This window comes from Panthera pardus, unplaced genomic scaffold, assembly GCF_024362965.1.
Source record: "Panthera pardus isolate Hobbes unplaced genomic scaffold, ASM2436296v1 HiC_scaffold_20, whole genome shotgun sequence".
Classification (NCBI taxonomy): Eukaryota; Metazoa; Chordata; class Mammalia; order Carnivora; family Felidae; genus Panthera; species Panthera pardus.
This window is the reverse complement of record NW_026526766.1, coordinates 19,426,410-19,453,987: the sequence shown is the minus strand read 5'-3', so window position 1 is coordinate 19,453,987 and position 27,578 is coordinate 19,426,410. Positions and strand designations below refer to the sequence as shown.

Genomic DNA, 27,578 nt, shown 5'->3' with positions numbered 1-27,578 from the left:
CCCTCACACTCCCCCTCCTGTGGCTCACCTCAGCCTCCTTCCCCGAGGCTGTGAGCTGGGCTGAGGGATGGGTGGGGGCCCCCGCCCCAGCTCTCCGTCATCCCCCCTTCCTTTCAATAGTGGCTTTTAGACTCCAGGGGCCCTCATTGCTGCTAACCTGGGGTGTGGTCCATGCTGACCTTGGGCTCCTGCCTTGCTTCTTGCCTCAAAGCTTGCATCCTGCTGGAAATCCCCTTGTTATCCCTGGCCCAGGAGCACCTAAGCCCGAGTCTGTCTCTCGAGTTTCAGAAATGGAATTCTGTGTGGTTCCCACTGGGGGACACTGCCACGAACGCCCGCCTCATCCCCTGTAGCCTCTGAGCCCCGTAGCTCTGTCTCTTTCTCGCTCATTTCTGTCTCACCCTTAAACCTCCCCCTGGTGCCTGGGTGAAGCTATCCCTGACCCTGTCTCTTCAGCTCTTCACTGCCAGACTCCTGGCTTTACGGCCATTGCTCTGTGGCCCGGGGGTGTCCTTGCCTGTGCCCAGGGTCTTGCAGAACTGGAGTCCAGCATCAGCTTTGCCATTTAGTACTTCTATGGGCTCGGGCGTCGGTGTCCTCATTTTCCATTTCAACAGTGAGAGTTTCTGTCTGGATGTCTGTCATCTCGTCCCGGAGGATGACTGCTAAGTCCGTTTGGAAGGATTGATGTAAAACACAGGCTTGCAGGCATACGGGAGGTGTGCCTGGGGACACCCTGGCGCCCCTTAAAGAGGTCATAGCTTTTGGGATTTGTGTGCCGTCTGTATCAGGGCACGTGGGCAGAGAAACAAACACCCACTTCCAATGTGACTTCCGGATTGAAGGTGTTGGGGCAGCTCTCTCTGAAGGCACGTTGGTTTGGGATCCGACTCAGCCCGGCCTTTCTCTGTCCTGAGGCTCCAGGGTCAGTTGCTGTGGTGTTTTTTCATTTCAAGGTTGGGCCATGAGTCTCCCAAATAATGTACACGAGGGATAATGATAATAACACTCACCCTCCCAGGGTCACCGTAAGGATGAATGGCATGATTGGGGCCTGACACGTAATGGATGCTCAGGAATATATAGTAGGAGCCATTCTTTTGCTGTGTTCAGCCCGCTTAGTAGGACCCGGTGCTAATAATAACATGCGTGGGGCCTGAGCCATAGCTTAGAGATTGCGGTAGCTAGCTGGGCCAGGCTGCGGCCCTGGCTGGACCCCATGTCAGCTGCTCTGTCTCCAGACCTTTACTTCTCTGTCCTCCTTAATTCCCACCTCTCTGGGCCTCGCCTTCTTGGGGAGCCCCATGTCAGCCCACAGCTTCTTTCTAGCTGGAAAAGGGTAAAAGGCCACCCTGACCAATGAGTACCATCGGTGTATGTCCTGGGGTCGGAGCAGTGAGCAGAAGCGGAAGCTGAGATTTTGGGAGACGGAAGATATGGATGCAACTCCTTATCGGTTTAAAATGACTACTTTTAACTCTTGTTCATGTTTGATGATAACGTCTTCTGGGGAGTTAACGTCCGTACTGTTTTGTTTATTGTTCATACTATCGGATCAACATGTTAGCTTACTAAAAAGTAACATTTCAGGGGCACCTGGGTGGCTCAGTCGGTTAAGCGTCCGACTTCGGCTCAGGCCATGATCTCGTGGTTCGTGAGTTCAAGCCCCGTGTTGGACTCTGTGCTGACGGCTCGGAGCCTGGAGCCTGTTTCAGATTCTGTGTCTCCCTCTCTCTGCCCCTCTTCCACTCATGCCCTCTCTTTCTCTCCCAAAAATAAAATAAACATTAAAAAAAAATTTTTTTTAAATAACCTTTCATTCCAAAACATGAATATCTGCCTTTCTGAATTGCTGCTGTTAATGATAGGTGCAGAAGTATTCAGGAATGAATGTTAACAAGAACATTAGCTGACCTATATCTAGCATTTTCTCTGTGCTGGATGCTCTTCTAGGCACATTCACCTATGTTCACTTGCCAATCCTCAGTAACTACTCCATGAAGTAGGTACTCTCAGGTACAAATGAGGGGAAAAAGAGGCCCAGAGAGCTTAAGTAACTTGCTCAAGGTCACACAGCTATGAAGTAGGAGTCAGACAGTTAACACAGGCAGTCTGGCTCTGGCATCTGTGTTCTGAATTCTTTTTCTTTTTAAGATAAAAAAAAAAAAGTTTGCTTATTTATTTAGGGAGAACACACATGCATGTAAGTCAGGGAGGGGCAGAGAGAGGGAGACAGAGAATCCTAAGCAGGGTCCGAGCTGTCAGTGCAGAGCCCCATGCAGGCCTTGATCTCGCAAACTGTGAAACCATGATCTGAGCCAAAATCAAGAGTCGGACACTTAACTGACTGAGGCACCCAGGCCCCCCTGTGCTCTGAATTCTTGTTCCTTATGTGGTCCTGCAATATCAGCATCACCCAGGAGCTGGTTAGACCAGCAGAATTTTGGGCTCCACCCTAGCACTGTGGAATCGGAACGTGCATTTTAATAATATTCCCAGGTGATTCAGATGCACAGTCACCTTTGAGAAGCACTGCTCCAAACCACCCTGCCTTACTGTTTTCCCAGGCATGAGAACTTTGTAGTGGGCGAAATAAATGGGCATTTAAACATTGGTAACTCGTATGGTCCATGCCAACCTTCTGCTTTTCTGCCATTTAGGTAAAACTTAGCTTGAGCCCGAATACGAATTGAGCGCTTTAGGCTTTTCAGAACCCTTTCCAAATACCCTCACGATATACACTTGTGTCTCCTGTCTTTCTCTTTCACACATACCTCCGCTCACATTTAACTTACTGTGAGGTTTAGTAACTTTGGAGAAGACACGGAGACATCACTAGCACAGGGCAGAGTCACATCTCATGCTTATGGCTTTTTGCACGTTGTTTCTTCCTTCATGGTGAGAGATCCTCTCCAAAGCCTGTCCTCCTTGGGAAGTACAGCCTGGCCCTTGTGCAGGACCCACTGCCGCACTGAGATAGTCACGACAGGCTGGTCTTCTCCCTTCCCCCCGATTCCTGTAAATAAATTTCTTTTCTCGTTACATAAGTAATTATAATCCAAATGTAATCACATAATAGACATAGAGGGAGCAGCCAACCGGCCTCAGGGGAGTTGGCCAACGTCAAGGACAAGAATGAGGGAGATTTTGCCAGGCAGAGGACTGGAGTATTCGGGAAGGTCTGGAGTGGGGGCCGCTGATGTTCCGGTTCAGCCAGGAGGGCATATGGGGAAAGGGAGTAGGGAGTGAAAAGTTTGGAGGTCTAAAAGGACGTTGCTGTTTCTGGCAGGGATCTGCGGGGAGCCTGGAGCATGGCCAGGGTCTGGGCAGAGATGGGAGATGAGGCTACACAGCGAAAGGCTTTAGTTACTGTTTGTTGTTAAATAGAATTTTACCGGGAGGCAGCCAGTCTGCTAAGGGCTTCATACACATTTCACCTGCAGAAACACCCTTTGAGATAGGCATCATTATCTTCATTTTGCAGATGATGAAAGTGTCAGCACAAGTTAACTTGCCCCAAGGCGTACGGCTAGTTGTAGTGCCTGGATGGGTCTGGCCTGAGAACCTGGGCTTTGCGCAGGCTGCTTCCCAGGGTGGGACCAGAAATCTGTTCAGCCAGGAGTTTAAAGGCCATCGTAAGTATACTGCTGATGTGTAAAATGAATGCAGTTCACATCAGTGCAGAGCCTGTTTTATGTTCTTGTTTGACTCAGTCACTTCAAGGGGCTGGGTTTCCAGCAGCCCCTTGGCGGAGCGCATGGCTTCGTGTGCTCGGAGTGGGTACACAAGGCTTTGGGTGCAGGCGCGCAGTCACCGACGAGTGCTGCAGCGTGACCTGTTTTTGGTGGGGTTTCCTTTGCCTGCATAATTTGGGGGCCTCCTCGAAATGTGGAGTCCTCAGAAGAAGAAAACACATGCTTCCTAGGGCTGGAAGACAAGTCTGTTGTGCTTCTTCTGGATCCTTTACCAACATTGTGATGGTTCTTAGTGATGGCTCATTTGGTTGCTGACATGATACTCTCTTGTTTCCATTAAAAAATTTCTGCTGTCGGTAGGTAGACTAGTAATAAGGACATCTGATTCACCCTGAAATTTCTAAGAACACTGCCTTTGTGGACACAGACTGAGTAAAGATTTTCTGTTTTCTTGAGTTTCTGTTGCTTCTCCCTTTGGGCGGGTGGCAGCATGGTTGATAGTGGTTCTCTCTTCTCTGCGTCAATTAACCTTCCTTCTAATATATATATTTTTAAGATTTTATTTTTAAGCAACCTCTGTACCCAACATGGGGCTCGAACTCACAACCCCGAGATCAAGAGTCGCACCGTCCCCCGACTGAGCTAGCCACAGGCGCCCCTCTAATATTTGGTTCGGCGTACTGTTCCAGGATTTCGAACGCTCCTCTGCACCGACTGTAGCAAATGTGCTAGCCGTTTTCTGTCTGGAACCAAGCTACATGTGCAATTCAGGAAGTGTGGCAACCATAGAAGTGGTGGGAAAATTAGTTAGAGGATGTCACTTGGGCAATTCACTGAGCTTCAGTAGACCCCAGTTTCCTCATTTATAAATGAGGAGGTGGGTCTAGAGCCTGTAGAAGAGGTCTGTAAGGATCCCTAAGTGAGGTCTAAAGTTCATGTACTTAGGAAATTTCACTACCAGTTCTTGGTTGTCTTTGTATTTAATAGGTTTCAACACTCCCATAAATTTAACAGTAATGCCCATTTTTTCCCCATTTACAATTTATTAATAGCTTTAATGAATTGTGAATGATAGTTTAATTAGATCATCCATGTATAATTAGGACACCCATTTTTTTTTTTTTCCTAAGAGGATGTATTTTTCATCTCTGAGCATGCAGCTTACCTCTAACCTAGGTAATTAAGCATTTTCTAAAATAGGAAAGCCTTTTCTGTCTTCTTAATAAACATAAAGATCATTTTATACTTTCTTGAAAAGGCACAAGAATGAAATATGGAGAACAGTTTTGGCTGAGGTTTGGCATGTAATCATAACCCAGACAAACATGACCCACGGCAGTAAATTTAGTGTAGTGGCAAGAAAATAGTGTGGAATGTAATAAAATCTGTTTTCTGTTTACTACTTATTTCCTAGTTTTTGTGTAAAGCAACCTTACAGTCTCTTCATAGCTGTTTTGAGTGCTAACTTTTCAAAGCTGGCAAGCAGATTTTTCATTAGTGTTCTTATCTCTTTTGTGAAGGGGCCACATGAAGCATATAAAAGAAAATCCACCTTATCTGATGGGTGGCTTTCAATTAAGAGGAGGAACCATTTGTATTTGGCTTTGCAGTGTGTTTTTGTACTTACATTTGAGTATGGGTGTGCCTGATATTCTGGGAATTTATAATACTTCAAACAAATAAGGAAGTCCCACTGTGAGGACAGACTCAGAAGGAACTGGAAAGCTGACAGACAGACCTTTATCTTGCCCCGGCTGCTTTGCTTAATTCTACTCTGTGGTGGGCCAAGACTCGTAGTGTTCTGGGCTGGAACATCCCTTCCAAGTTGAAAGGCTCTCTTTATTTTCCCGTGTCATCTTTTTCTTTATGTCCTCCCAGAAACTGGAGCATAATGGAGTGTGGATATATGTATGTATGTATTTATCTTCCTTTCCAAATTTTTGTTTAAATTCGAGTTAGTTAACATGCAGTGCTATATTGGTTTCAGGAGCAGAATTCAGTAATTCATCTCTGACATGTAACGCCCAGTGCGCATCACAACCAGTGCCCTCCTTAATGCCCGTCTCCCACCCACCTCTCTCTGTCAACCCACAGTTTTTCTCTATCATTAAGAATCTCTTGTGGTTTGTTTCCCTCTTTTCTCCGCCCCCCCCCTTGTATATTCATCTGTTTTGTTTCTTGAATTTCACATATGAGTGAAATTACACGGTATTTGTCTTTTTCTGACTTATTTTGCTTAGCCTAATACACTCTTGTTCCATCCACGTTAGTGCAAATGGCAAGATTTCATTCTTTTTGATGGCCGAGTAATATTCCATTGTGTGGATCTTTATCCATTCATCAGTCAGTAGACATTTGGGCCACTCTATAATTTGGCTGTTGTTGATAGTGTTCCTCTAAACATTATGGTGCATGTGCCCCTTTGAATCTGTATTTTTGTATCCTTTGTGTAAACACCTAGTAGTGCAATTGCTGGATTGTAGGGTAGCTCTATTTTTAACATTTTGAGGACCCTCCATACTGTTCTCCAGAGTGGCTGCACCAGTTTGCATTCCCACCAACAGGGCACGAGGGTTCCCTTTTCTCCACATCCTCGCCAACACCTGTCGTTTCTTGTGTTGTCAGTTTTAGCCATTCTGACAGGTGTGAGGTGGCGTCATAATGGAGTATTTAGATGTTGAATTATTCAGGTGTTCTTGTCACTCCAATCCTGGGTAGCGATTACAGAATCACACCTACTTTAAAGAAGCACCGTGTCATATTATGTTCACTGATGATTTGACTCCACTTCATATGGCTAATCCTGCTCTGGATAAGCTAAGTCGGTGTCAAAATAGCAGACTAGATCTGTCCTTGCCTTCCAATGAGCGGCAGAGATTAGGGAAGAACACCTCAGCGGAAGAGATGGCACTTGACGAGGGTTAATATGAGGGCCCCATGAAACGCCACTTGCTGCAAAGTCTTCCCCAGTGTCCCGAGCAGAAGGGGCCTTAAAGAATGGGTTGCTGAATGGTTAAGTTTAATGGGGGGAAGGAAAAGGATCATTTGGTGTATGATCTAAAGAGGGTAGATGGGTGAGGTGGCTTGATGGCACAGAGATGACTGGGTGCCTGACGACCTGCATTCTATGTAGAGCTTTATCAAATAGCCTTTGTCACTGATAGATTCAGCTTCTGAAATGAATTTGAAAAAAAGAGGAATGGAGCCAGAATACCTTGTACAACTGAAGATTTATAAGCCCTATTAGAATAGGTCTAAAATGCAGATATTTGTTTGGGATTGCAACAAGAATACATGTTCAAGTGTACCACGTTGAGAAAATACAGGGAAGAATAAGAAAAAAAAAAGCAGTAGCATTGCCACCAAGCAGATGTTACATTGTGAATATATGTCTATTCTCGGTGCATCAATAGATTTCGAATGGGTATCGTGTTCATATTGTCTACTTTCTGGCTAATATATCATGAGCACATTTGCTCACTATTAACCATTTTTCTAAAGCGTTCCTTTGATAGTAGTTGCCTAAAATGACGCAGGACAATCTTAAAATAAAACAGTCGCTCTTACGACGGAGGGACTTGATTCTTTTTACCCCCGTTTGCCTTGTGGGGAAAACGGAGCTTTGATAATTCGGGGTAGCATTGTTTGAATGTAGGTGCTGGGGTTTTATGCCATGATAGATGTAGAAGGCACCTTTGAGTTTATCTAGGTCTCCTGTCCTGTTGAGTCTGGAAGGGAATTACGGCCCATGTTATTTATGTGACCGGTCAGAGTTAGACATTTTAATGACAGTAAAGGGGCTGGCATTCTTGGTGGCATTCTTTGCCCGCTCTGTTGTATCACGCTTGACAAACACGAGATACCTGTACTTTCTTCTTCTCGAGACCTACTAAACGTGTTTCAGCACATACTGTAGTTAACATCTCTGGGTTTCTTTTGCGGTTTGTAGGATGGCTTTCAAGTGATCTCGAGGCTCAAATTTGGCCCATGAACCAAAACCCCTGAGGGGAACCCTATCATTTTGTTTGGTTCTGTAAGATTAGAATAATCGTCAAATCTGTGTTGGCTTGAGAGGGTTAGAGGTTAGAAATGGGTTGTACAATGCCACATATAGGGTTTGAGGTTATTAGCCTTATGTGCTAATGGGAATGAGTGGAACTCTACAAATAATATTTTATTCATAGATGTTATTCCTGTCCACTAAAAAGCCATCACTTTTGAAGCATTTTCAACTCTTGTGCTAGACACTTTACATGTCTTTAATCAGCAATCGCATGTATTCCCCCTCTGTCCTTGATAAACTTGAAGAGCCAGGAAACCCAGATAGGCAAATTGACTTGTTCACAGTCACATAACCAGTTGGTTAGTGATGGGGTCCAAGTGCAGTAGATTCCTGGGATTTGCAAAGACTGATTAAAAACTAAGAATTACTCATTAGAAATTTATAAAATAGAAAAAAAAATAGCAACACTTGTATTTTCAAAACCTGAACTCAGCTATTGGTAACATTTTGGTAAATTTCAACATTTGTTTATTCTTGAAAGAGTCGTACGCATGGATTCTTTCTTTCTTTCTTTCTTTCTTTCTTTCTTTCTTTCTTTCTGTCAAAATAACTATTGATCAACCTTTTTCTTTGTTCAAGGTGCCGAGATCAGGGGCTGTTAAGTAATGTTATTTAGTGGAGTTTGGTTCAATTCTTATTTTTTGGTGAGTTGCCCAGGAAACCAGTTGGCGATGTCCTATTTTTTTTCTCTTCCTTTGATTAGGATAGGGGCTAATGAAGTGAGGGTTACGGTTTTAATCCAGCATCCCGCTTCGCCGTCTGCTCTGTCCAGTGTGTCATAGTACACACATAAAGCAGAGCGATGCATCCCTGTAGGGTGAAGAAAAACAAGCCACCCCAGAGTACATGTTCTGCTAATAGCAGGCCAGCAGGCCATCTAGAAGAATCACTTCTTCCTACATTGTACTTGACCACGCTTAAAGATTCTCTTGTGTGTTTCATCTCATTTTTATCCTTACAGGACTGGTTCTTGAGAGGCGTCCAAATAGGCCTCTACACCGTCTCACTTTTTGCTTTTTCTCTCAGCTCTGTCACAGATTCCATTGCATCTGGAAGACAGAAGAATATACTTTTTTCAGTTTCTTCGTAACTTTCCTTTTTTTACGAAGCGATACCTGTTCATTTTGTGAAACTGAGAAGATAAGTTAGCAAGTTAGCAACAAGAAAAGAAGAAAAGTTGTTCATCCTACAACCCAGGGCTAACCACTTTTTTTTTTTTTTAAGTTTATTTATTTGGAGGTGGGGTAGAGGAGGGCACGAGTGGGGGAGGGGCAGAGAGAGAGAGAGAGAGAGAGAGAGAGAGAGAGAGAGAGAGAGAGAGAATCCCAAGCAGGCTCCACACTGTCGATGCAGAGCCCAGGACGGGGCTCGATTGCACACACCATGAGATCATGACCTGAGCCGAAATCAAGAGACTGATGCTTAACCAACTGAGCCACCCAGGCGCCCCAGGGTTAATCACTTTTACACTTCATCGTAAATGTTCCCACCTTACCTTTTAATCACATTTCCCATTTCCATGTGTATTTATCATGAACGTTTTTCTGTATAAGGTAACAAAATACCATTTTTCATGTCTGCACGATCTCATAATTTATTTTACCCACCCCCTGTTGTTGCATGTTTATATTTTAATTTTTTGAGGTTTTTAACCAGTTATAAGTTGTATATCTTATAGCGAATATGTATTTATAAAATTCATAATTATTTCCCTGGGCAAGGTTTCTAAGAATGGAGTCATTGGTGTAGGAAGCCATGCAGCTTTGGAAGGCATGATAGTTACTGCAGAGTTTCCCTGAGAAGCTGTAACTGTTGTATTTCCCTGTAGTTGCGTGGGATGCCAGTTTTTCCCGAGATTTCTGAGTCCTGAATATGATCATTTAAAAACAGTCTTTGCCAATTTAATTTATAAAATGACTTGATCTGTCATCCAGCCTGGAGTTAGTCTTCTCATGTTCTTTTGTGATCACCTAAAAAAGACACAGGCTATCCTGACTTTGTCTCTGGTGTAAGACCCTGAAGGCCCCAGTCTGTGATGGGGGTAATGTCTGTAGCTCTTGACTCGTAACATGCACCCTGAGGGGTATCACAACTGTGCGCTAGCTCTGATACTCATTTGCATTCTACGTCCTATATTCTTCCCTTTGTAGCCTCTCTTCAGTTTTCGTAATGCTGGGCTATAACCCTCTTTCATTCCAGGGTACCTTTCATGGGACAGCCATGTATCTCCATTCACCTAGGACTAGCATGGTTCACACATCGTACCCCTTTCACTCTCAAAAGTTACCCGTTTGGGATGATAAATTATATGGCCGCTGTAATTTTTAAGTATTGGGATATCATTTAGTACATAAAATTGAGGTAATTCAACCAGCCATTTCTTTGATTTGGTTAAAGAAAGTAATTAGCCTTGCCCCGTGGTCTCGTGTTCTTTTTTTTTTTTTTTTTTTTTTTTTTCTTTTTGAGAGGGAGAGAGAATGTGTGGTAGCAGGGGAGGGGCAGAGAGAGAGGGAGACGGGATCCGAAGTGGGCTCTGTGCTGATAGTGAGCCACATTTGGGGCTTGAACTCAGAGGAGCCATGAGGTCGTGACCTGAGCCACCCAGGCGTCCCGGTCTTGTGTTCTTAATATGCAAAAGAGTGCAATGGCCATGTTTTGAAATACCCAGCCTATTATGGTTATAAAATATTCTCTTTGTGCCAACCATAGATTCTGAAGACTTACTAATTCTAGTGGTACAGAATAATTATTCATGTTGAAATTAAAGTTCCAGAATCATTTTTTCCTTCTAGTTGAGTGTGATGGCTAATCATTTGTGATTTGGATTTTTAAATTTTACTTCTGTGCTTTCTCTCAGTGGTTTGGGTTATTGGTTTCTGGGGATGAGTTGAGAGAGAAAAGGGGGATCTAACATTTTGGAATTTCTTGTGCTTTATGTTGTCGCAAGTGGTAAAATTGATAAGACATTACAATGAGCAACAGTTTGGCACATCTGTTTCCTCTTAAAGTTGTTAGTTAATTTTAGTAAAAATAAATGATATATTATTTTCACTAAGGTGACCGAAATATTGCTGAGGAGATTTGAAGAAGTGTGATTAGGTCTTTATGTTCATGATGCAGGATCACCATTTTTTGATCAAACTGAAGATACATGGCTTAGGCTTACCAATCACATGCATTAATAGAATTTGGAGATTTAATTTGGGCCCAGTGAAGCTTCTTAGGTGGCCTACCGTGGTCATCATCATAAAAAGCCCTAACTGTCTGTATTTATTCAGCATTTCTAGAACCTTTCTCACCTTTCATTCCTTATGCTGCCTTAGGAAGGCATAGGGACCTGATGCTGGAGCGACAGTGGGAACGATGGGACACTATGAGACATGAGGGGCTCTCTTTGCTCCTGTCTCTCCCAGAGTGACCTAGGCAGGATCTCACACTTGGACCTCCTCTAGACTGTCCTTCTTTTTTCATGTAGCCATTCATACAGAAGGAGAGTAGGCCATCTCAGTCCATCTTCCTGGTTCCCACTGCTCCTTCCACTGTGTCAGAAGCCTTCCTGCATCAAGTGTCAGCGATGCTTTTGACCCTTGTCTACACACTTGGCATCATTTGTCTTCCATCAACCCAGCAGGATGATTTCTGGAACCGCACCTCTAGCCTCTACACACCCTGAAAATGCAGTTGCCAACATAACACATCTAAAGTTGCCCCTCCGCTTCACCGTGAAGTCAGTTTTCCCTTCTGGATCTTTGTGCTCAAGGCATCACCATTTCCCCAGTCTCACTGTATGAGCCATGGTATCTTCTCTGACTCCTCTTTTCTGCCACCCCATCACAGACCAGAGTCACACCTGCCCATGCTGCCTTTTCAGTATCGTTCAAGTCCTTCCTTGCCCATTCTCACTTCAGAATTTAGGCTTGTGTCTCCTGCCTGGACCTTGGTAGTTGTTTGCTTTGGTCCCCTTTCTTTGATGAGCTTTTTGTCTGTGAAATCTGAACTGTCTACTCATGCCATGCTTCTGTCCTCTTAATGGATTCCTGTGATGGAGTTCATACCTCCTCAAAAATTCTCAATAGTTCCTCATAGGCTTTTGAATCAAATCCAAACTCTGTAGCATGTGTTAAATGGAAAAAAGAACAAAGCAAGTACAATGAAGCCCAAGTGTAAATGTATACTTTAAAGGTGGGGGAATGTATTTAGCAGCAAGATTTTTCTCTGTAGTCTGATACTTTGGCTGGTTAGATGCTTGGCAACTCATTAAAGTTTCCGTACCCAAGATGAAAATGTTCTAGAATTGATTGTGGTGATGGTTGCATGCATGTGTGAATATACTAAAAACCATTGGATTGTATACTCTAATTGAGTGAATTATAGGATATGTGAGTTATGTCTCCCTAAAGCTGTTATTTATTATAGAGTTCATGACCCATAGTTTAGGAAATTCCTATGGCACCTGTTACGGTACAATACAAGCAATAAGTAGTGACCTAATTACCTTAATGGGAATATTTATTGAGAAGAATACATGATCAGGAGAAGTTTCCCCACTTACACTCTAAACTTGCGTGTGTGGAATACCTAAAACATTGTAATAGTCATTCCATTTAATATGTAGTCTGTTAACAGGCTTAAAAAAAAAGCCAATGATGGGTATATTCAGGGAAGCCATAGGTAGAACAACAGGATAAACAAGTCATTACCCTAGTTGTCACCATTAGGCTAAAGCATTTGGTTTTTAAAGCCCTCCTCAACTTGGTGTGTGTGTGTGTGTGTGTGTGTGTGTGTGTGTGTGTGTGTGTAGTGGGGGGAGTTTGAGAATGCCTGAAAATATCACTCCACTTAGCAAGGCCTTAGTGATTCAGTGTTTCCTTTTTTTTTTTTTTTTTTATTAATTCGTTTTACTATTTTGCATTTTGGTTGATTTGGTTTCTGCCAGCTTCTTTATTGGTTCAAGTAAGCAGTCACTGCCTAGGTGATAGGAGCTTTCATTAGATGCCTTAATGACTTTTCTACCTTTTCTGTGATGAAATATTTCAGGGGAAAGGTTGCATGTTAAATGGCTGGTTTCTGGTTGCTTTGATTTTACTTAAATTACTTCACAGTGTCAAATGGTATTATTAATGTATTATTAGGTCAGTTTATGAGAAATCACACCTGAATATATACTGATATAATTCGGACAGCATTTGTTGGGTCCTGTGGCCTAATACCAAGACTCATTTGGAGAGCCAAATATTATCTTGGATTCTGTATCTCTTCCCCTTTAACTGTGGTTTTTGTTTTGGGGAACAGTTCTTGTGTACTAAGAGCACAGGCTCAGTTTAAGTCAGAAGAGAGCAATTAGTTTCCCTTCCTTTTCTATCAGTCGAACGGCAGCAAGCCATCACATGTGCAAGCCTTGCTAAACATGAGTGAAGTGCCCCAATGTGCTTTCCCTCATTGTACTTCCTCAAGATGCAAATCTGGTTGTAAGACTGTCCTTTCTTACTTCCTGCCCAAGGCTTTTATATTTGTAGGTGTGATCCTTCTGAACAAGAAGTGTGCTGTATTCTCTTCGGGAGAGGGCATATTTACAAGCGCAGCTTACTTACGAATAAGGCAAAAGGGGGACACTTGGGTGGCTCAGTCAGTTAAGCATCCGACTTTGGTTTGGGTCATGATCCATGAGCTGGAGCCCTGTGCGAGCTGCGTTGACAGCTCAGAGCCTGGAGCCTGCTTCAGATTCGGTGTCTCCCTCTCTCTCTTGTACTCTGACTTTGTCTCTCTCAAAAATAAATAAATGTTTTAAAAAATGTTTTTTTAAAGAATAAGGAAAAAGGCACTTCTTGTTTATTTGAGACTGAGATTGACCATTGCTATTCCTGAAAAAAACTGCAGTGGAGGGAAAAGCAGATGAGGGGAGCCCTGCTCTATGACCATTCTCTCGCATTTCTCTTACTGTCCCTGGCTTGAATACTGGAGAAACATATGGCCATTAGGCAAAGTAAATTATAGGACAGAATTTAAATATGCCACAAATCATAGGGCAACTCTTTACTGGTAATTTCTGGGGAGGTCGTCTGGACATCAATCCGTGGTGCCAGCTGTTGCCCCTGTCTCTTTGAGCAGCACACATGATGCCCAAGGTGCATCACTGGATTGCTTTGGAATGATTCAAACGTGAACGAGCAGGGGCAGTTCATGTCTTTATCTTCAAAGTTCCCTGAGCGTTGAATGCAAAGGGGCCGCTTCCTCCCTCCAGTAGTTAATATCTCAACTTTTTAAAAAAGCTGAATCTTAAGAATTCTTTTTTGTGTGTGTGCTTCTAGGGGAAGTGAGAGCCCATGAGATTTCTTAATGCATCTCTCCATGGTGTTTTGGTGGTAACCTCCCATATTAGCCTTTTGGAAACGATTACTGTTAAGAGTCCTTATTGGGTGGTTTTCATGCTAATTATGATCCCTCCAACAGGTACTATATTTTTTGGTTAATATCAACATTTCCCCCCAAGAGAGAATTTTTTTAAAAATGTGAACAGTGCATAGGTTTGGCTTGCTTGCTTGCGTGTGTGTGTTGTGTGTGTGTGTGTGTTTTAACTATGTTCTTTCTCTTCCTTTAAGAAAAGGGAAACATTTCTGTCAGTTCGGGTTTTGTTTTAGTTAAATCTCAGATGCTACAGCAACAGGGGACTCCTGAAAGTACCCTTCTAGCTCAAGAACGGCTCCACACGAGCCGATTCACCAACTCTTGTTTTCCATGAAACGTTCTCTCTTGAAGATCCTTTCATACTTTTATGCTTACCAGGCAGATTTGGAACATACTCAAGTCCTTCTTCCTATTCCCGGTGTTGTTATTTGAAATACTGGGGTGATATTAACTCGGAAGCATGCGGCACTCTGCAGTCGAAATAGCCACGCGTTTTGTGAGGCAGCCAGACCCTTGCTGCCCTTAATTGGGGCACTGCTTGCTGCCTCCAGCACCTTTAATTCCCCAGCCTCAAAAGATAATTATTTTTAGAGGCTCCAAGTGAAGAGCCCGCATGAGCAACAGGAAAAAAAAATATTGACATATTAACCTTGAAAGAAGACTACTACAGTTTTTAGCCAACTCGTTTGAATTAATTCTTGAATACACAGTAAATAACAGGTCAGGTTTTTTCCCCCTGCCTTGTGAGAAATGCAGTGAATGGTTTTTCAGGCTGTACGACATACAGAGAAGACCACTAATCATAAAATCTGAGAGCTGGAGGGGACTCTTGTGGTTTTCCAGGCCAGTTTCCCTCATCTTCAGCTCTCGGGGGCCAAGTGACCGTGCGTGGATGGCTGTCCCTGGTGTCCCTGGCGCGGCCAGCTTCACGGGGCCCCTGACTTCCGCTGATGCTCTTTCCACACACCCCTCCCGCCCCCCCCCCCCCCGCCTGTAGGTGATCTCCTGATGAGAATGAAATGAGGTAGAAAATGGCATTTCTGATCCATCCTGTGTGCTTTCCTCCCCCACACATTTAATTTGTTGTTCTCCTTCATGGAGGGCCACGCGAGCCATTCTGTCCTGAGGCCTTCAGAGTGCATCCCAAGTGCACCCTGTGATTTCCCACCCCACACGTTGTGGAAGTGTGCCGTTCATGGTTGTGTGTAACCTAAAAACCCGGAGTGCTTACCTTTGCGTTTTTTAGTATCTGAAATAATTGTTAAAAATCTGTGGGTGGCTATTTATTCTGAAGGGTTCCTGCTTCTTAAAATATTATTATTATGACTTGGCATTTTTATGGTATCTTCATGTGTTCCAAAGAATGTTCAGCGACGTCCCCATTTTCTGTAAAGAAATGTGTTTCTAGCGATGTTGCCACTTTATAAATATAAATAAATAGGTGTGTGTGTGTGTGTGTGTGTGTGTGTAAGTAGGAGGCTAAAAAGTTTCCTATCTCTTTACATAAGGAGCTTTTGTCTCATAGGAAATGAAATTATGACCCTGGTTTTGCAGTCCGCTCTGACTCATCCACTAGTATCAGGACCTCAGTCATGACTGTGTCCTTGCCTTTGTCAGAGGCTCAGAGAATGTAGGACATAAACCCCCTCTTCTTCATGGGTATCGTCTGCATCAGTGCAGTGCACCTTGTAGGTTTCCACAGAGTGATTCTGTTGGAGTGAATAAGCATTTCAAACTGAACATTGCGTTCTGTACCCAAACCTCTTCCTCTTCAGGCCTCTCTAAGACTCTAGAACCTCTATCCATCTAGGTTACCCAAGCCCAATGTCTAGGGGTTATCTCCATTCCATCTCTTCCTCTTTCTACCCACTTCCCATCCATCTCCATCCAGACTGGATCCGGAATCTTTCCTCTTCCCTCCATCAGGTCTCCTGCCATCGTCTTTGGCTTGGATTACTGAAACACCCGACTGGCTCACCCTTACGGTCCACTCTTCACTTAGCGTTAGTCAAACGATATCACATCCCTAGTTAAAATTCTCCAAAACTGTCCAACGCACTTAACAGAAAACTGAAACTTGTTTGCTGAAATACAGTACCCCAGGACCCCGTGTGCCTTCGCCTCTGCCTCTGTAGCCAGCAGAGCAGTCTCTGTGTTGTCTCCTACCTCTTTCCCCACCACCCTCTGTGCCTCAGCCACACTGGCTCTGGTCACACCCCTAGTGTGCCGGCCACACCTGTTCCCACCTTGACCTCTAGGGCAGCTGGTTCACTGCTTGGGATGTTGTTTCTTTCTAATTTGATTGTGGCTGAATTCTGGATATTGAGATATCAGCTTAAACGTGCCTTCTTAGAAAGGCTTTCCTCAGTCTCCCAAATTAAAGTAGCTGCTAGGTCAGTCTGTATTTCATTATCCTTAATTCTTTAATGCAGAGCGTCCATCTCCATTTGATATGTTACTATTCATCTACCTACCTATATGTCATCTTCCACTCATGCTTGCATGTTGCCTATATGAAAACAAGGACTCTGTCTTGTATCCTTGATGCCTAGAATAGTATCTGGCATGGAGTATACACACAATAAAAAAAAAATCCATACTAAAAATGTGCATACATATGGCTTAAAAAATTTTTTTTAACGTTTATTGTTAGAGAGGGAGAGACAGAATGTGAGCAGGGGAGGAGCAGAGAGAGGGACACACAGAGTCTGAAGCAGGCTGCAGGCTCCGAGCTGTCAGCACAGAGCCCAAGCTGTCAGAACAGAGCCCGACATGGGGCTTGAACTCACAAACCGCGAGATCATGACTTGAGCCGAAGTCAGAGGCTCAACCGACCGAGCCACCCAGGTGCCCGCCCATGGTACTAGTTTTGATTTTTAAAAAAACACTCCATTGAAATATTTCTCTTGATTACTCAGTTTTTGCCTCTCCCCATCTAGCCCTGGATCAGACTGTTTTCCAGTTTTCTCACTGGATTTTGCATTATAAATTAATCTTGGTATTTGTTGAGTACTTACTCTGTACCAGACACTGGTAGATGAACTCACTGGAAATTCACAGCATAGCTGTAACATAGGTATGGTAGAGGCCAGGTAACTTACCCAGGTCACAAAGCTATAGGGAGGTGGGAACACAATAGACAGCAAATGCAGAATGTGCCATATGGGTAGAAATAGACCCATAAAATGGAAGCGAGATCAAGACCTTTAACATCCCGGCATATTTACCCCGCTGCTTTTGAGATTAAAGGCCTCTCAAAGCAGGGGTAAATATGCCGGGATGTTAAAGGTCTTGATCTCGCTTCCATTTTATGGGTCTATTTCTACCCATATGGCACATTCTGCATTTGCTGTGAGATGCATTAGGAGACTCACTGTGTTCTGTATGTCTTATTGATTGCACTCGGAGTACATTAGGGGACATGAGAAGACTCATCTGTTTGGACCAAATACTCGATTATATTGAGAAGTACTTCTGTGACGATGTGGCTTTAAAGTGCAGAATGATTTGGGAGAAACGTCTTCCAGTTATAGAAGAAAAATTATGGTACACCACACATCAGAATAAAGTATAGACAGATTAGTTAAATGGAAAACATAAAACCATAAAAGCCAAAATAAATACAAGTGTTTGGAACGTTTAAAAAGCATAAACTTGGGGCGCCTGGTCGGCTCAGGTCATGATCTCACGGTCTGTGAGTTTGAGCCCCATGTCAGGCTCTGTGCCAACAGCTCAGAGCCTGGAGCCTGCTTCAGATTCCGTGTCTCCCTCTCTCTATGCCCCTCCCCCACTTGCACTCTAGCTCTCTCTCTCTCTCTCTCTCTCTCTCTCTCAAAATAAAAACATAAAAAATTCTTTTAAAGCATAAACTTTTATAAAAGAAATCACAGAGGAAACCAGATGAATTCATTAAGTACAGATTTTAAGTTGATACATTGATTTTTGTCATCAAATGAAAAGAAAATGACTGGTTGAGGAAAATATTTGTATAACCAAAGTTTATTTTTGTTTTAAACACCAAATTGTTATTTAAAAAAACAAACAAAAACCGTAGGTTCTCAAATTAAAAGGCAAGTTCATAGAAGGGATACAAATGACAAAATGTGAAAAATGTTTTCATAAGTGAAGATTAAATTCAGGTAAAGATTTAACTTTCTCAAATTGTGGCTTTAAAAAAAGGTGGTGTTGGTAAATGAAGAGTGGGGTAAAGAAGGGTCTGATGGGTGTGCTGGTTGGTGTAACTGTAATTTTCAGGCAGCTCTTCTACCCAACTGCATTTCAGAAATAGAGATTCGGGAGATTTTTCTTCAGGGATGTTTATCACAACATTACTTATAAAAGTGAAAAAAAAATTAGAAATATTCAATGTGTTACAACGGGGGATATGTTAAATTATCACACGTCCTTACAGTGGCCTTTCGGACGATCATTAATAGCTATTTCTGAGGAATAATTGGTATCTTGGAATAATCACCACAGTATTTTATGTGAAAAACAGTAATACAGTACTGTTTCAGTTTTAGAACAAGGACAGAAAAAGTACATTTGCCTGGAAGAGGAGACTGGAAAGAAATTAACCAAAATGTTAACATTTTGGCAATTTTGAAAATGCTTCTGTTTTTCTCAATTTTCTTTAGCATATATTTACAACTTTAATAAATTTGGATAAAAGTGTTTTATGGAAAGACAGTTTGTGAGGACGTAAGATCAAGAGCCCTGGACAGACAAGAGTTCTCTGTAGGTTCTAGTCCGTTTCCTTCTGTCTAGTTTTCAACCAGCAGAATCCTTGAACGAGTCACTTCCCCTCCTTTGTGAACTGTGTGAGATCAGGGCTTCTCAGATTTTTCCTCTGAAACGCACTCAGAGGCCAGAGAGAGTGAACACCCACACCCAGAGGAGAAAAGGTTGGGGGATAAAATATCAAAGTAACCTCTTGGGGGCGCCTGGCTGGCTCTGTTAGTAGAGCACGTGATTCTTGATCTTGGGGTTGTGAATTCAAGGCCCACACTGGGTGCAGATTTTGCTTAAAACCAACAAAGTAACCTCCTGAACAAGATTTAGTGTGGAAATTCATGTAAACTTCCCATTCATCTCCAAACTATACTGTTGTTAGTTTTTAAAAATTTTTAAGAATTGAGATATGATTTGGGTACCTCGAAATCCACCATTTAAAAGTATACATTCTAGGGGTGCCTGGGTGGCTCAGTCAATTAAACATCCAAGTCTTAGTCTCCCCTCAGGTCGTGATCTCACAGTTCATGAGATGGAGCCCCGAGTCGGACTCGTTGCCAACACCATGGAGCCTGTTTGGAATTGTCGCTCTCTGCCCCTCCCCCACTCACGGGCGTGCAACTCTCTCTCTTTTCTCAATTTATTTATATTCTCTCTCTTATTTAAATAAATAAACACATGAAAGAAGTATATACTCTAATAGTTTTTACTGTATTCAGAAGCTCGTGCAACCAACCGATGCTAGTTTTTCATACACAGGTGTTTACCATGGCCACTCTGTGGTAAAATTGACTCTCCCAAGAAATCATACCTGGTGAGTAACCTTAGCAGCACTGGAGGTCCTTTTCCAGGAGGATTTCACCACTCTGAGGAACCCAGAACTAGATGAGATTCCAAATGTGTTCAACACGTTGCATTTTCAGTGTATTTTGCCCGTCTTTCCTTTAAAACCAACTTACCTGGATGAGTTGTTATTAATAGTCTTGGTTACCACTGATTTACCCATCTGTTCACTTACCATTCATAGTGGGCGATACTAAATTCAGTTCATTTTCTGTACTATGTATTTTTTAAACTGTCTAGTAGTACCTTCTGCCAGACTTTGCTGGGGATAAAGAGTGAAGTCATTTCCAACCCTTGGCCTCAAAGACAGTCTTTTAAGGAGAGGAAGTTATGGTGACTTTGGTATTAGAGCTGCTTGGTGACCAGTGCAGGTTCCCAATTTAAGTGAAGGAAGATGTGCAGATGGCAGAATACGTGGGTCTTAAAGTGGATAGACCGAGATGTGGACAACACATGGATTGAGTTTTGACTAGGTGTATTTAAATCACTTTTATCTCAGTGCTCTTAATTCCTTGCACGTGTGGCTTGATGCTGTGCTTATGGGTAGCGAATACCTCCCTGAAATTTCTGGTTCTACTTTATCCAAGATTATGTGGAAGTAGTCCAAGTTCAGCTGTGGGGGGGAGGGGGGGGCTGAGATTCTATATTTTAAACTCTTGGCCTAAACCAGCAGTCCTTATTAAGTACAGTTACTTGAGTTATAATTGAGCTCCATGAGACTTGGGTTTGTTCTTAGCCTTTCTCTATCTGGGTGCTGGCCAATCAAGAGGGCAGGGCAGGGGCATTTGGCTCCAGCCTTCACATTAATTAAAGGCTTCAGATGTAGATTTCTGATGGTTTGACAATGTCTCCAAATACAGTCATGAAAGGCACTGGCAGGACAAAACGAATATATTTATTGTACAACTTCAAATACCACAGTTTTTATAACTCAGTGTTGGCATTTCTTCTTTTTCCTGGGGGGGCCTAAAAAAAGGGGCAGTGATGGGTCTCTTACAGCCTGTAAGAGGCCCGGAGGTGTGTTTTCTGCCTTTCTTTCCGGATGAAGGGAATGAAGCTCAGGAGCCTTCAAGTTCCTGATAGTGTAGTGTTGGATGATTGTTTTCCAGGGCCATTGTCCAGCAGTCAGGGATACCACCGTCTTTCAGAGCAGTGACAGTAGTAACTGACGTTTTTAGGGCATGAGCAAGTCTTGTGCAGACGTGAATTGTGCTTTGCAGCTCTTTTGATGAAAGTATAATCCGAGAAGCCAACTTAAGTGTGAGAGAAGGAACCAGTGAATCCGTGATTGCTTTCCAACAGTAAATGATAATCCATTGCCATTAAGAAGTTAATGTATTACTGGATTTAAAACTGCCATCTCGGGAGGATAGGGGGTGTGGGATAAGAAAAACTGTCCTGCCTTTAGAGATTAATTGGACAGAACTGTTTACAGATTTCATTGTGCAAATGGGCAGGATAATCAGTTTCGTCATATAGATGCTTAGCCTGAGCGGGACACAGAGAGTAAATGTGGATTTGTGGCAGAAGCTGTGTGTGGAAATCCTCTTGTGTTGCAGAGATCTTGTCAAGTCCTAAAATGGAAGCATCAGATTGTGTGTGTGTGTGACTGCGTATATGTCTGGTGTGCTGTATTCTAACAGCTTACAAAGTGATGCCCTCCACAATGGGATATTAAATTCGTATTTGATTTTGTTCTGACGGAAAGAGTAGGGAAGAAAAAAACCCTAAGTATCCCTCAAAGCCAATTATGCCTGCTGGCTGATGTGTGCTTCTTTGTCTTTTTAATTAGGTTTTATTTTTAAGGAATCTCTACATCCAATATGGGGCTCAGACTCACACCCCAAATTAAGAGTCACACGTTCTACCGACCGAGCCAGTCGGCTGTCGCTATATATGCCCTTTTTAATAGCATGATTCTCATGTAGTCTCATTTTTGGGTGTGTTGATGAGCTAGAATAAGAAAAGTTAAGAGTACCCACCCAAAGGTGAAACAGCTTTTCCAGGGAAAATTTTTAGCTGTATTTATGGAGACCATTCCAAGAAAAAAAACAGTTTTGTGGGATGAGCACCGTTGTATGTATTGACGTGCTTGTCATGGTTACTCCATGACTTGATTGGAGTTATAGTTAAATCAGCAAAAATGAGAGCCTTTCCCACCTGCACTTTCATGTAAGGGCTCATTGCTAGATTTTATCAATGGCTTTGGAAACAGTAGATTTGTATTTCTTGAGATAGGTCAAGAGTTACTTATGCCCTGTGCTATGCAAAGAGATTAGCCATTGCTGGATTCACAAGAATCTACTTCCTTTCATTCTTTCAAAAGTCTAATTTCTTTCATTCAGACATAAAGAATTACAAAGTCTCTCATCGAACTTTTCATGTGGCTTTAGGAAACAACACCATTTTATATAATTAAGGAATAGCTGTTTTTTTAATTGTACCAAATATTGTTTTTTGATATTAATCATGAGTAGATTGTCAAAATGTCCATTTCAAATCCTGAGAATGTTGTTTAAGTCTATAAAAATAGGAGAACAACATGATATTTGGCTTGCACATTTGTTAAGAATAGTATTTCATTTGTCTCCATGATAGAACTCTTGGAACAAAGTAGCTAAATTGCTTGGTTGAGGTGTCAGTCCATTTACCTTTTTTGGGCTAAATCCATTGTTAGAAAAGAACGATGTGTCAGTTGACTACTTTTATCTTCAACCTACAGCGTTTGAAAATCACTCAGACTTCCTCTTACGTGAAGCTTTGCCTTCGCCTTGAATTTGCTGCATTTATATAGTAACATCAAAGGATGAGCATTAAGTTCATGAGTGGCCAGTCATTTGGAAGATGGCACCAGATTCGATATGGATCCCTGCTAATTGAAGTAGTATTCAGAAACTCAAAATTAGATTAGATGGATAAAAGTTGGGTGAAGTCAAAGCCATCAGAAGATATTTTTATACAGTGGGCAGTGGAAGCTAATTATCCTGGATTTAGGGCAGGCGTGACTATTAAAATAGTGACAAACCCAGGGGTGCCTGGGTGGCTCAGTCGGTTAAGCGTCCGACTTCAGCTCAGGTCACGGTCTCACGGTCCGTGAGTTCCAGCCCCGCTTCGGGCTCTGGGCTGATGGCTCAGAGCCTGGAGCCTGCCTCCGATTCTGTGTCTCCCTCTCTCTCTGCCCCTCCCCCATTCATGCTCTGTCTCTCTCTCTCAAAAATAAATAAACGTTACAAAATTAAAAAAAAAAATAGTGACAAACCCAAACTGGGCAGCTAAGGGCTGGGTCGAACCTGCACGTTGCCCCTTAGTAGCCGGGTCGTCTCTGCCCACTGCCTCGCCTCTCCAAGGCCTTTTCTTTTCTGTGAAATGAGGAGAAGGATGTCTGTCTCACAGATTTTTGAGAAGATGAAATGACAGTGTATTTCAAAGTGCTTGGCAAAGTATTAAGGGTTGAACACAAATTTCTTTTGATTTCCTTTATGAGAGAGGGTATTCAGGAGGTAGAGGCCATGATTTCCCCTCTCTATTGGAGGCTGGTCTTGGAGTGTGTTTGTTTTGCACGTGTACACACTGTGGGTGTGGGTGGCCAGTACTGTGTTTATTAGGACTTTGGGGTAGAATTGGGCTGTAGCATTTCTTCATCATGGTTGGCCTCTGGGAGAATGCTGTCAGAGTGAAATAGTGGCTAGTAAGCTTTTTATGGACTAGAGACTGCCTTGTGAGTAAAATTTATAGAGAAACGACCATCTTTCATCTTACCAAGCTCTTCCCCTGCTTCCCTGTGGCATTTGTACCAGTCAGGGTCCCAGTAGGAAACCTGTGGCGCACTCCAGCTGGGTGGCTGAGGGGAGTTCTATAAAGGGACCAGGTCATAGGGGCAAGTAGCAGTCCGGCAAGGGGAGAGAGCAGTCACAAGAACCAAGAGAGGGTAGCTGTATGGGAGCAGACACCCAGCGGGACCTGTGGCCTTTTGAAGGAGACACAATGTGCCTCTGGTGCCCTTGTAGGGAGTGAGCTGTAGGAAATTCCCCTTCCTCATTTTCCTACTCTCTGGTCTCCTCGTGTCTTCCGTGAACTAAACCCAAGAAAAAAGACGGAGGGTAAGGGAACTGTTGACGTGAAATCCTTTTGGGGCAGCCTCCTGGGGCATGGAGCAAGACACGCAAATGGCGAGAGAGGATCCCTGGACATATCTGGGGCATTAGGAATCTTAATATCTTAATGTGGAGTTGGTTTTTGGATGCTTTTTTCTTTCCTGTTTACGTGCCCCCCATTCATTCACTGGTCCCGCGCTCTGCCTCTGTTTGATCTCATTAGTGTGATCTGGTTAGTTTGATCTCATTGAGTTCATTAGGGTGATGCCCAGGTGACTAGATCCAAAGAGGTGCCAAGCATGGACTGCTCCTGCCCAGCAAGACTTTGTGGAAACACAAGCCAGTGCAGTTTATCGTCTGCTGCTTTCGTATTTTTATATCTTTTTACATTTATTTTTATATTTTGTATTTTCTACTCACCAAATGAATATATAAAAGCTGCACAGAAAGCCAGGAGGAAGGGGACCTGTTGCCTGATTCTCTTTCCTTCTCGTGTCATTAACCTCACAAATTAAGATTTCTTCTTGTTTTTGTTGTGGAAAAAACTAGCGGGGATTCTGATTTGATGATTACGCCTATGGTTGGGCCCTCACAGCAAGCCATTGTCCCGTGGATAAGGATAATAAACAGAGGCAAGCTGGATTTTTTTCTCGTGTACTTTGAATTGCTTGGGAGAGTAAAGATATCAGGTTTTTGTTTTTTTTTTTTTTAAATAAGTTGTTAATCGGTAATGAGAAACAATTCTGTAGTTCTTTTTCTACCAAGAGGTGCTACTTTTTAGATGCTTTGGGGTTTTTTCCCCCAGTATTCAAGGTTGGAATTGTAAAATAGCCCTTTTAAACTCTTCCGGTGAAGCTCCTTAAAATGGGTTGAGGCATTCACATTGTAGTGTTAACTTTGTAGTTGGAGGAGTCCAGAGTGCTGATTAAGAGTCATCTGAAAATGATAAAGGAGTTGTTGACCCAGAACCTCGGGGCTAGAGATCATCTTCCGTCGTAACCGTGTGAGGCTTCTGCGTTTACGCGGACATCTGCAGTCATTTAAGAGTGCTTCTATGAAAACCGTAATACTCATTTGAATTTTTCTTGATTGTTTATAAAGATAATAATGAAATCCAACCACCAGAGAAACAAAATGAAATTGGGACAGCTGCTGTATTCCTAGTTTTAGTTTTCCTTTTCTCTTTTCTTGTTTTTGTAAGCACCTTGTAGGTAGGAAGTGGCAATGAGGATGCCCCTGTCATCCGTGGCAATGAGGATGCCCCTGTCATCCTGTGTTTTAATATTATATTCTTCCAAATGTAATGTGCAAATAGGTACTTTCAGTGTTTTTCTACACTGTTAGGGGAAGACAGAGACGTTTGTTTTTTGGAAATCTCAAGGAAGCCGGAAAGTGAGAAATATTCAGAAATGAAGTGACATAGGAAAGAAGCCACCTACATTTGGAGAAAGGAAGTTTTTAGAGTCGTAGTGTTGGATAAGTTGTGGAAGAAATAGAGTGTTATTCAGTGACATGATCTCATCTTTCTGTCTTCTTCCTTCCATGGTCATTGGTAGCTTTGAAAGGATTGCCCTCAGGCTTACACTAACAGAAAAATAGATGTTGAAAAAGAGAAAAATAAGAGCACAGAAGAGAAAAATCCAGTAACAGTAAATTTCTATATCATGTTATTTATCAGTCAAGAATGAGCAGACAGAAGGAGTGTCACTGTGACTTCTCGGAATTAGGTGATTCCTTGGGATAACTGCCACTGATACAGTTGATGCTTTTATATATCTATATCTATATCTATATCCATATCTATATATCTATATCTATATCTATATATCTATATCTATATATCTCGGAATTAGGTGATTCCTTGGGGGATATATATATCTATATATCTATATATCTATATCTCTCTCTCTATATATATATCTATATATCTCGGAATTAGGTGATTCCTTGGGATAACTGCCACTGATACAGTTGATGCTTTTATATATATATATCATATATATATATATATGATATATATATATCCATATCATATATATATGGTATATGGTATATATGTGATATATACATATCATATATATGGTATATGGTATATATGTGATATATATATCATATATATGTGATATATATCAAAAATATATGATACATATACACACACACATATATACAGCACATATATATATATATATATACACACACACTTCATTTTAAAATGAAAGAAAATGTGTAGAACTTTCTAGGCGTTTTTCCTTCCTACAAACGGCATTTATGTAAGCGCATTGTCATTTCCAGATCCAGATCCTGCCTAGCAGCCCAGCCTCCTGGCAGTCTTGCAGATATTCTCCAGGGAAGAGAGCTTTATCAAGTGTTTATTCTCTTCAAAAGATGCTGATTTCGTTGTGTTTGCCATAAGATATGTGGTTACAAATACACTATCAAAATTCCACGCTGGGTGGCTTACAAAAAGGTGACAGGGTTTTTTGTTTGTTGGTTCGTTTTGTTTTGTTTAAGCTCATCTGCCCCTGAAATGGACCCTCATCCCTGCAGTTTTGCTGAGTGTTCTCTACAGGTGGCCTTTCTACCCCTAGTGATGTGCCCTCCCGGGATGCCCCTCCAGCAGGCTGTTTGGGGATGCCACGTCCAAGCCGCCCTGTCTGGTTTTGTTGTCTGGGAAACTGAGAAGGTGTCATGGTCTGACGACGTCTTTTGCTGTTGTCCATCTTTCAGGGACAGGAGAGAGCGGCAAGAGTACGTTTATCAAGCAGATGAGAATCATCCATGGGTCAGGCTACTCTGATGAAGACAAAAGGGGCTTCACCAAGCTGGTGTATCAGAACATCTTCACGGCCATGCAGGCTATGATCAGAGCCATGGACACGCTCAAGATCCCCTACAAGTATGAGCACAATAAGGTAGGCGTGGATCTGCACAGGATCGCTGGCGTAGCCGTCCACGGTGCGCAGGCACCCTTCACAGGTCTGGGATGTGCAGTGGGTGGGTTTTGAAGTGCCTGTTTTTCATCTCATCTTAAATGGGACTTTTAATGGTTCAATACGTTCCTTATAGTTTTTTTTTTCCCCTTAAATCTTTAAAGTCACATCTATGCACAATTAGAGTTGTGTTCTTAGCGATACCGATGAAAGACATTATTTGGATGTTCAATGGTAAACAGATGGAGGTATAAAACTTAGGGGACGCCACACTACATTAAGAAGACAGTTTGTGAGTTCAAGACAAATTGACCAAGGTGAGTGAATTCAGAGAAGAGGCAGCAGCCTTGTTTCAACCTCCCACTCTTTGTGCTTCCTTGGCAAAAAAAAAAAAAAAAAAAAAAAGAACAAAAACAGCTTAAGAGCATTCTGTCCGGTTTAATTTTGGATTTCGTGACTTCCTTTCAGTAGTGCCACAGGCTTAATTTTATTTCAAAATAGGCCCATCTGTCACTTCCAATAACCTTTCAAACACGTTTCCCTGCAATTGTGTTCAAGTAATGCAAACTTCTAACGTCACTGGAGAAGGGGTTAGGAAAAAAAAAAAACCAACAAATTTTTTCAGGGCTTGGAGGTGTTGATTTTATCGTAAGCTGGTAAAGCCTCGCCTTGTGTTGACAGAGCACTAAATTTGTACCTACACTTGCTTTAGGGCTTTATCAGAACTTCCACTCTCCCTCAGTACTCTGGAGAATCTACTCTTAGAAATGGTTCCATACACCCGGATCAATATGTAACAGCAAGAAGCTGGCATGCC

At 42.5% G+C, this 27,578-nt stretch overlaps 1 protein-coding gene across 3 annotated transcripts in view; it reads left to right on the top strand.

Annotated features, from left to right (window-relative positions):
• LOC109275364 (guanine nucleotide-binding protein G(q) subunit alpha) overlaps positions 1-27,578 on the top strand; it is a 315,365-nt gene that overhangs the window by 80,088 nt on the left and 207,699 nt on the right. For all 3 annotated transcript variants that reach the window (XM_019463549.2, XM_019463550.2, XM_019463551.2), the window contains exon 2: positions 26,559-26,743. In XM_019463549.2, the coding sequence (XP_019319094.1) occupies positions 26,559-26,743 (185 nt within the window). The remainder of the gene's footprint in view (positions 1-26,558; positions 26,744-27,578) is intronic.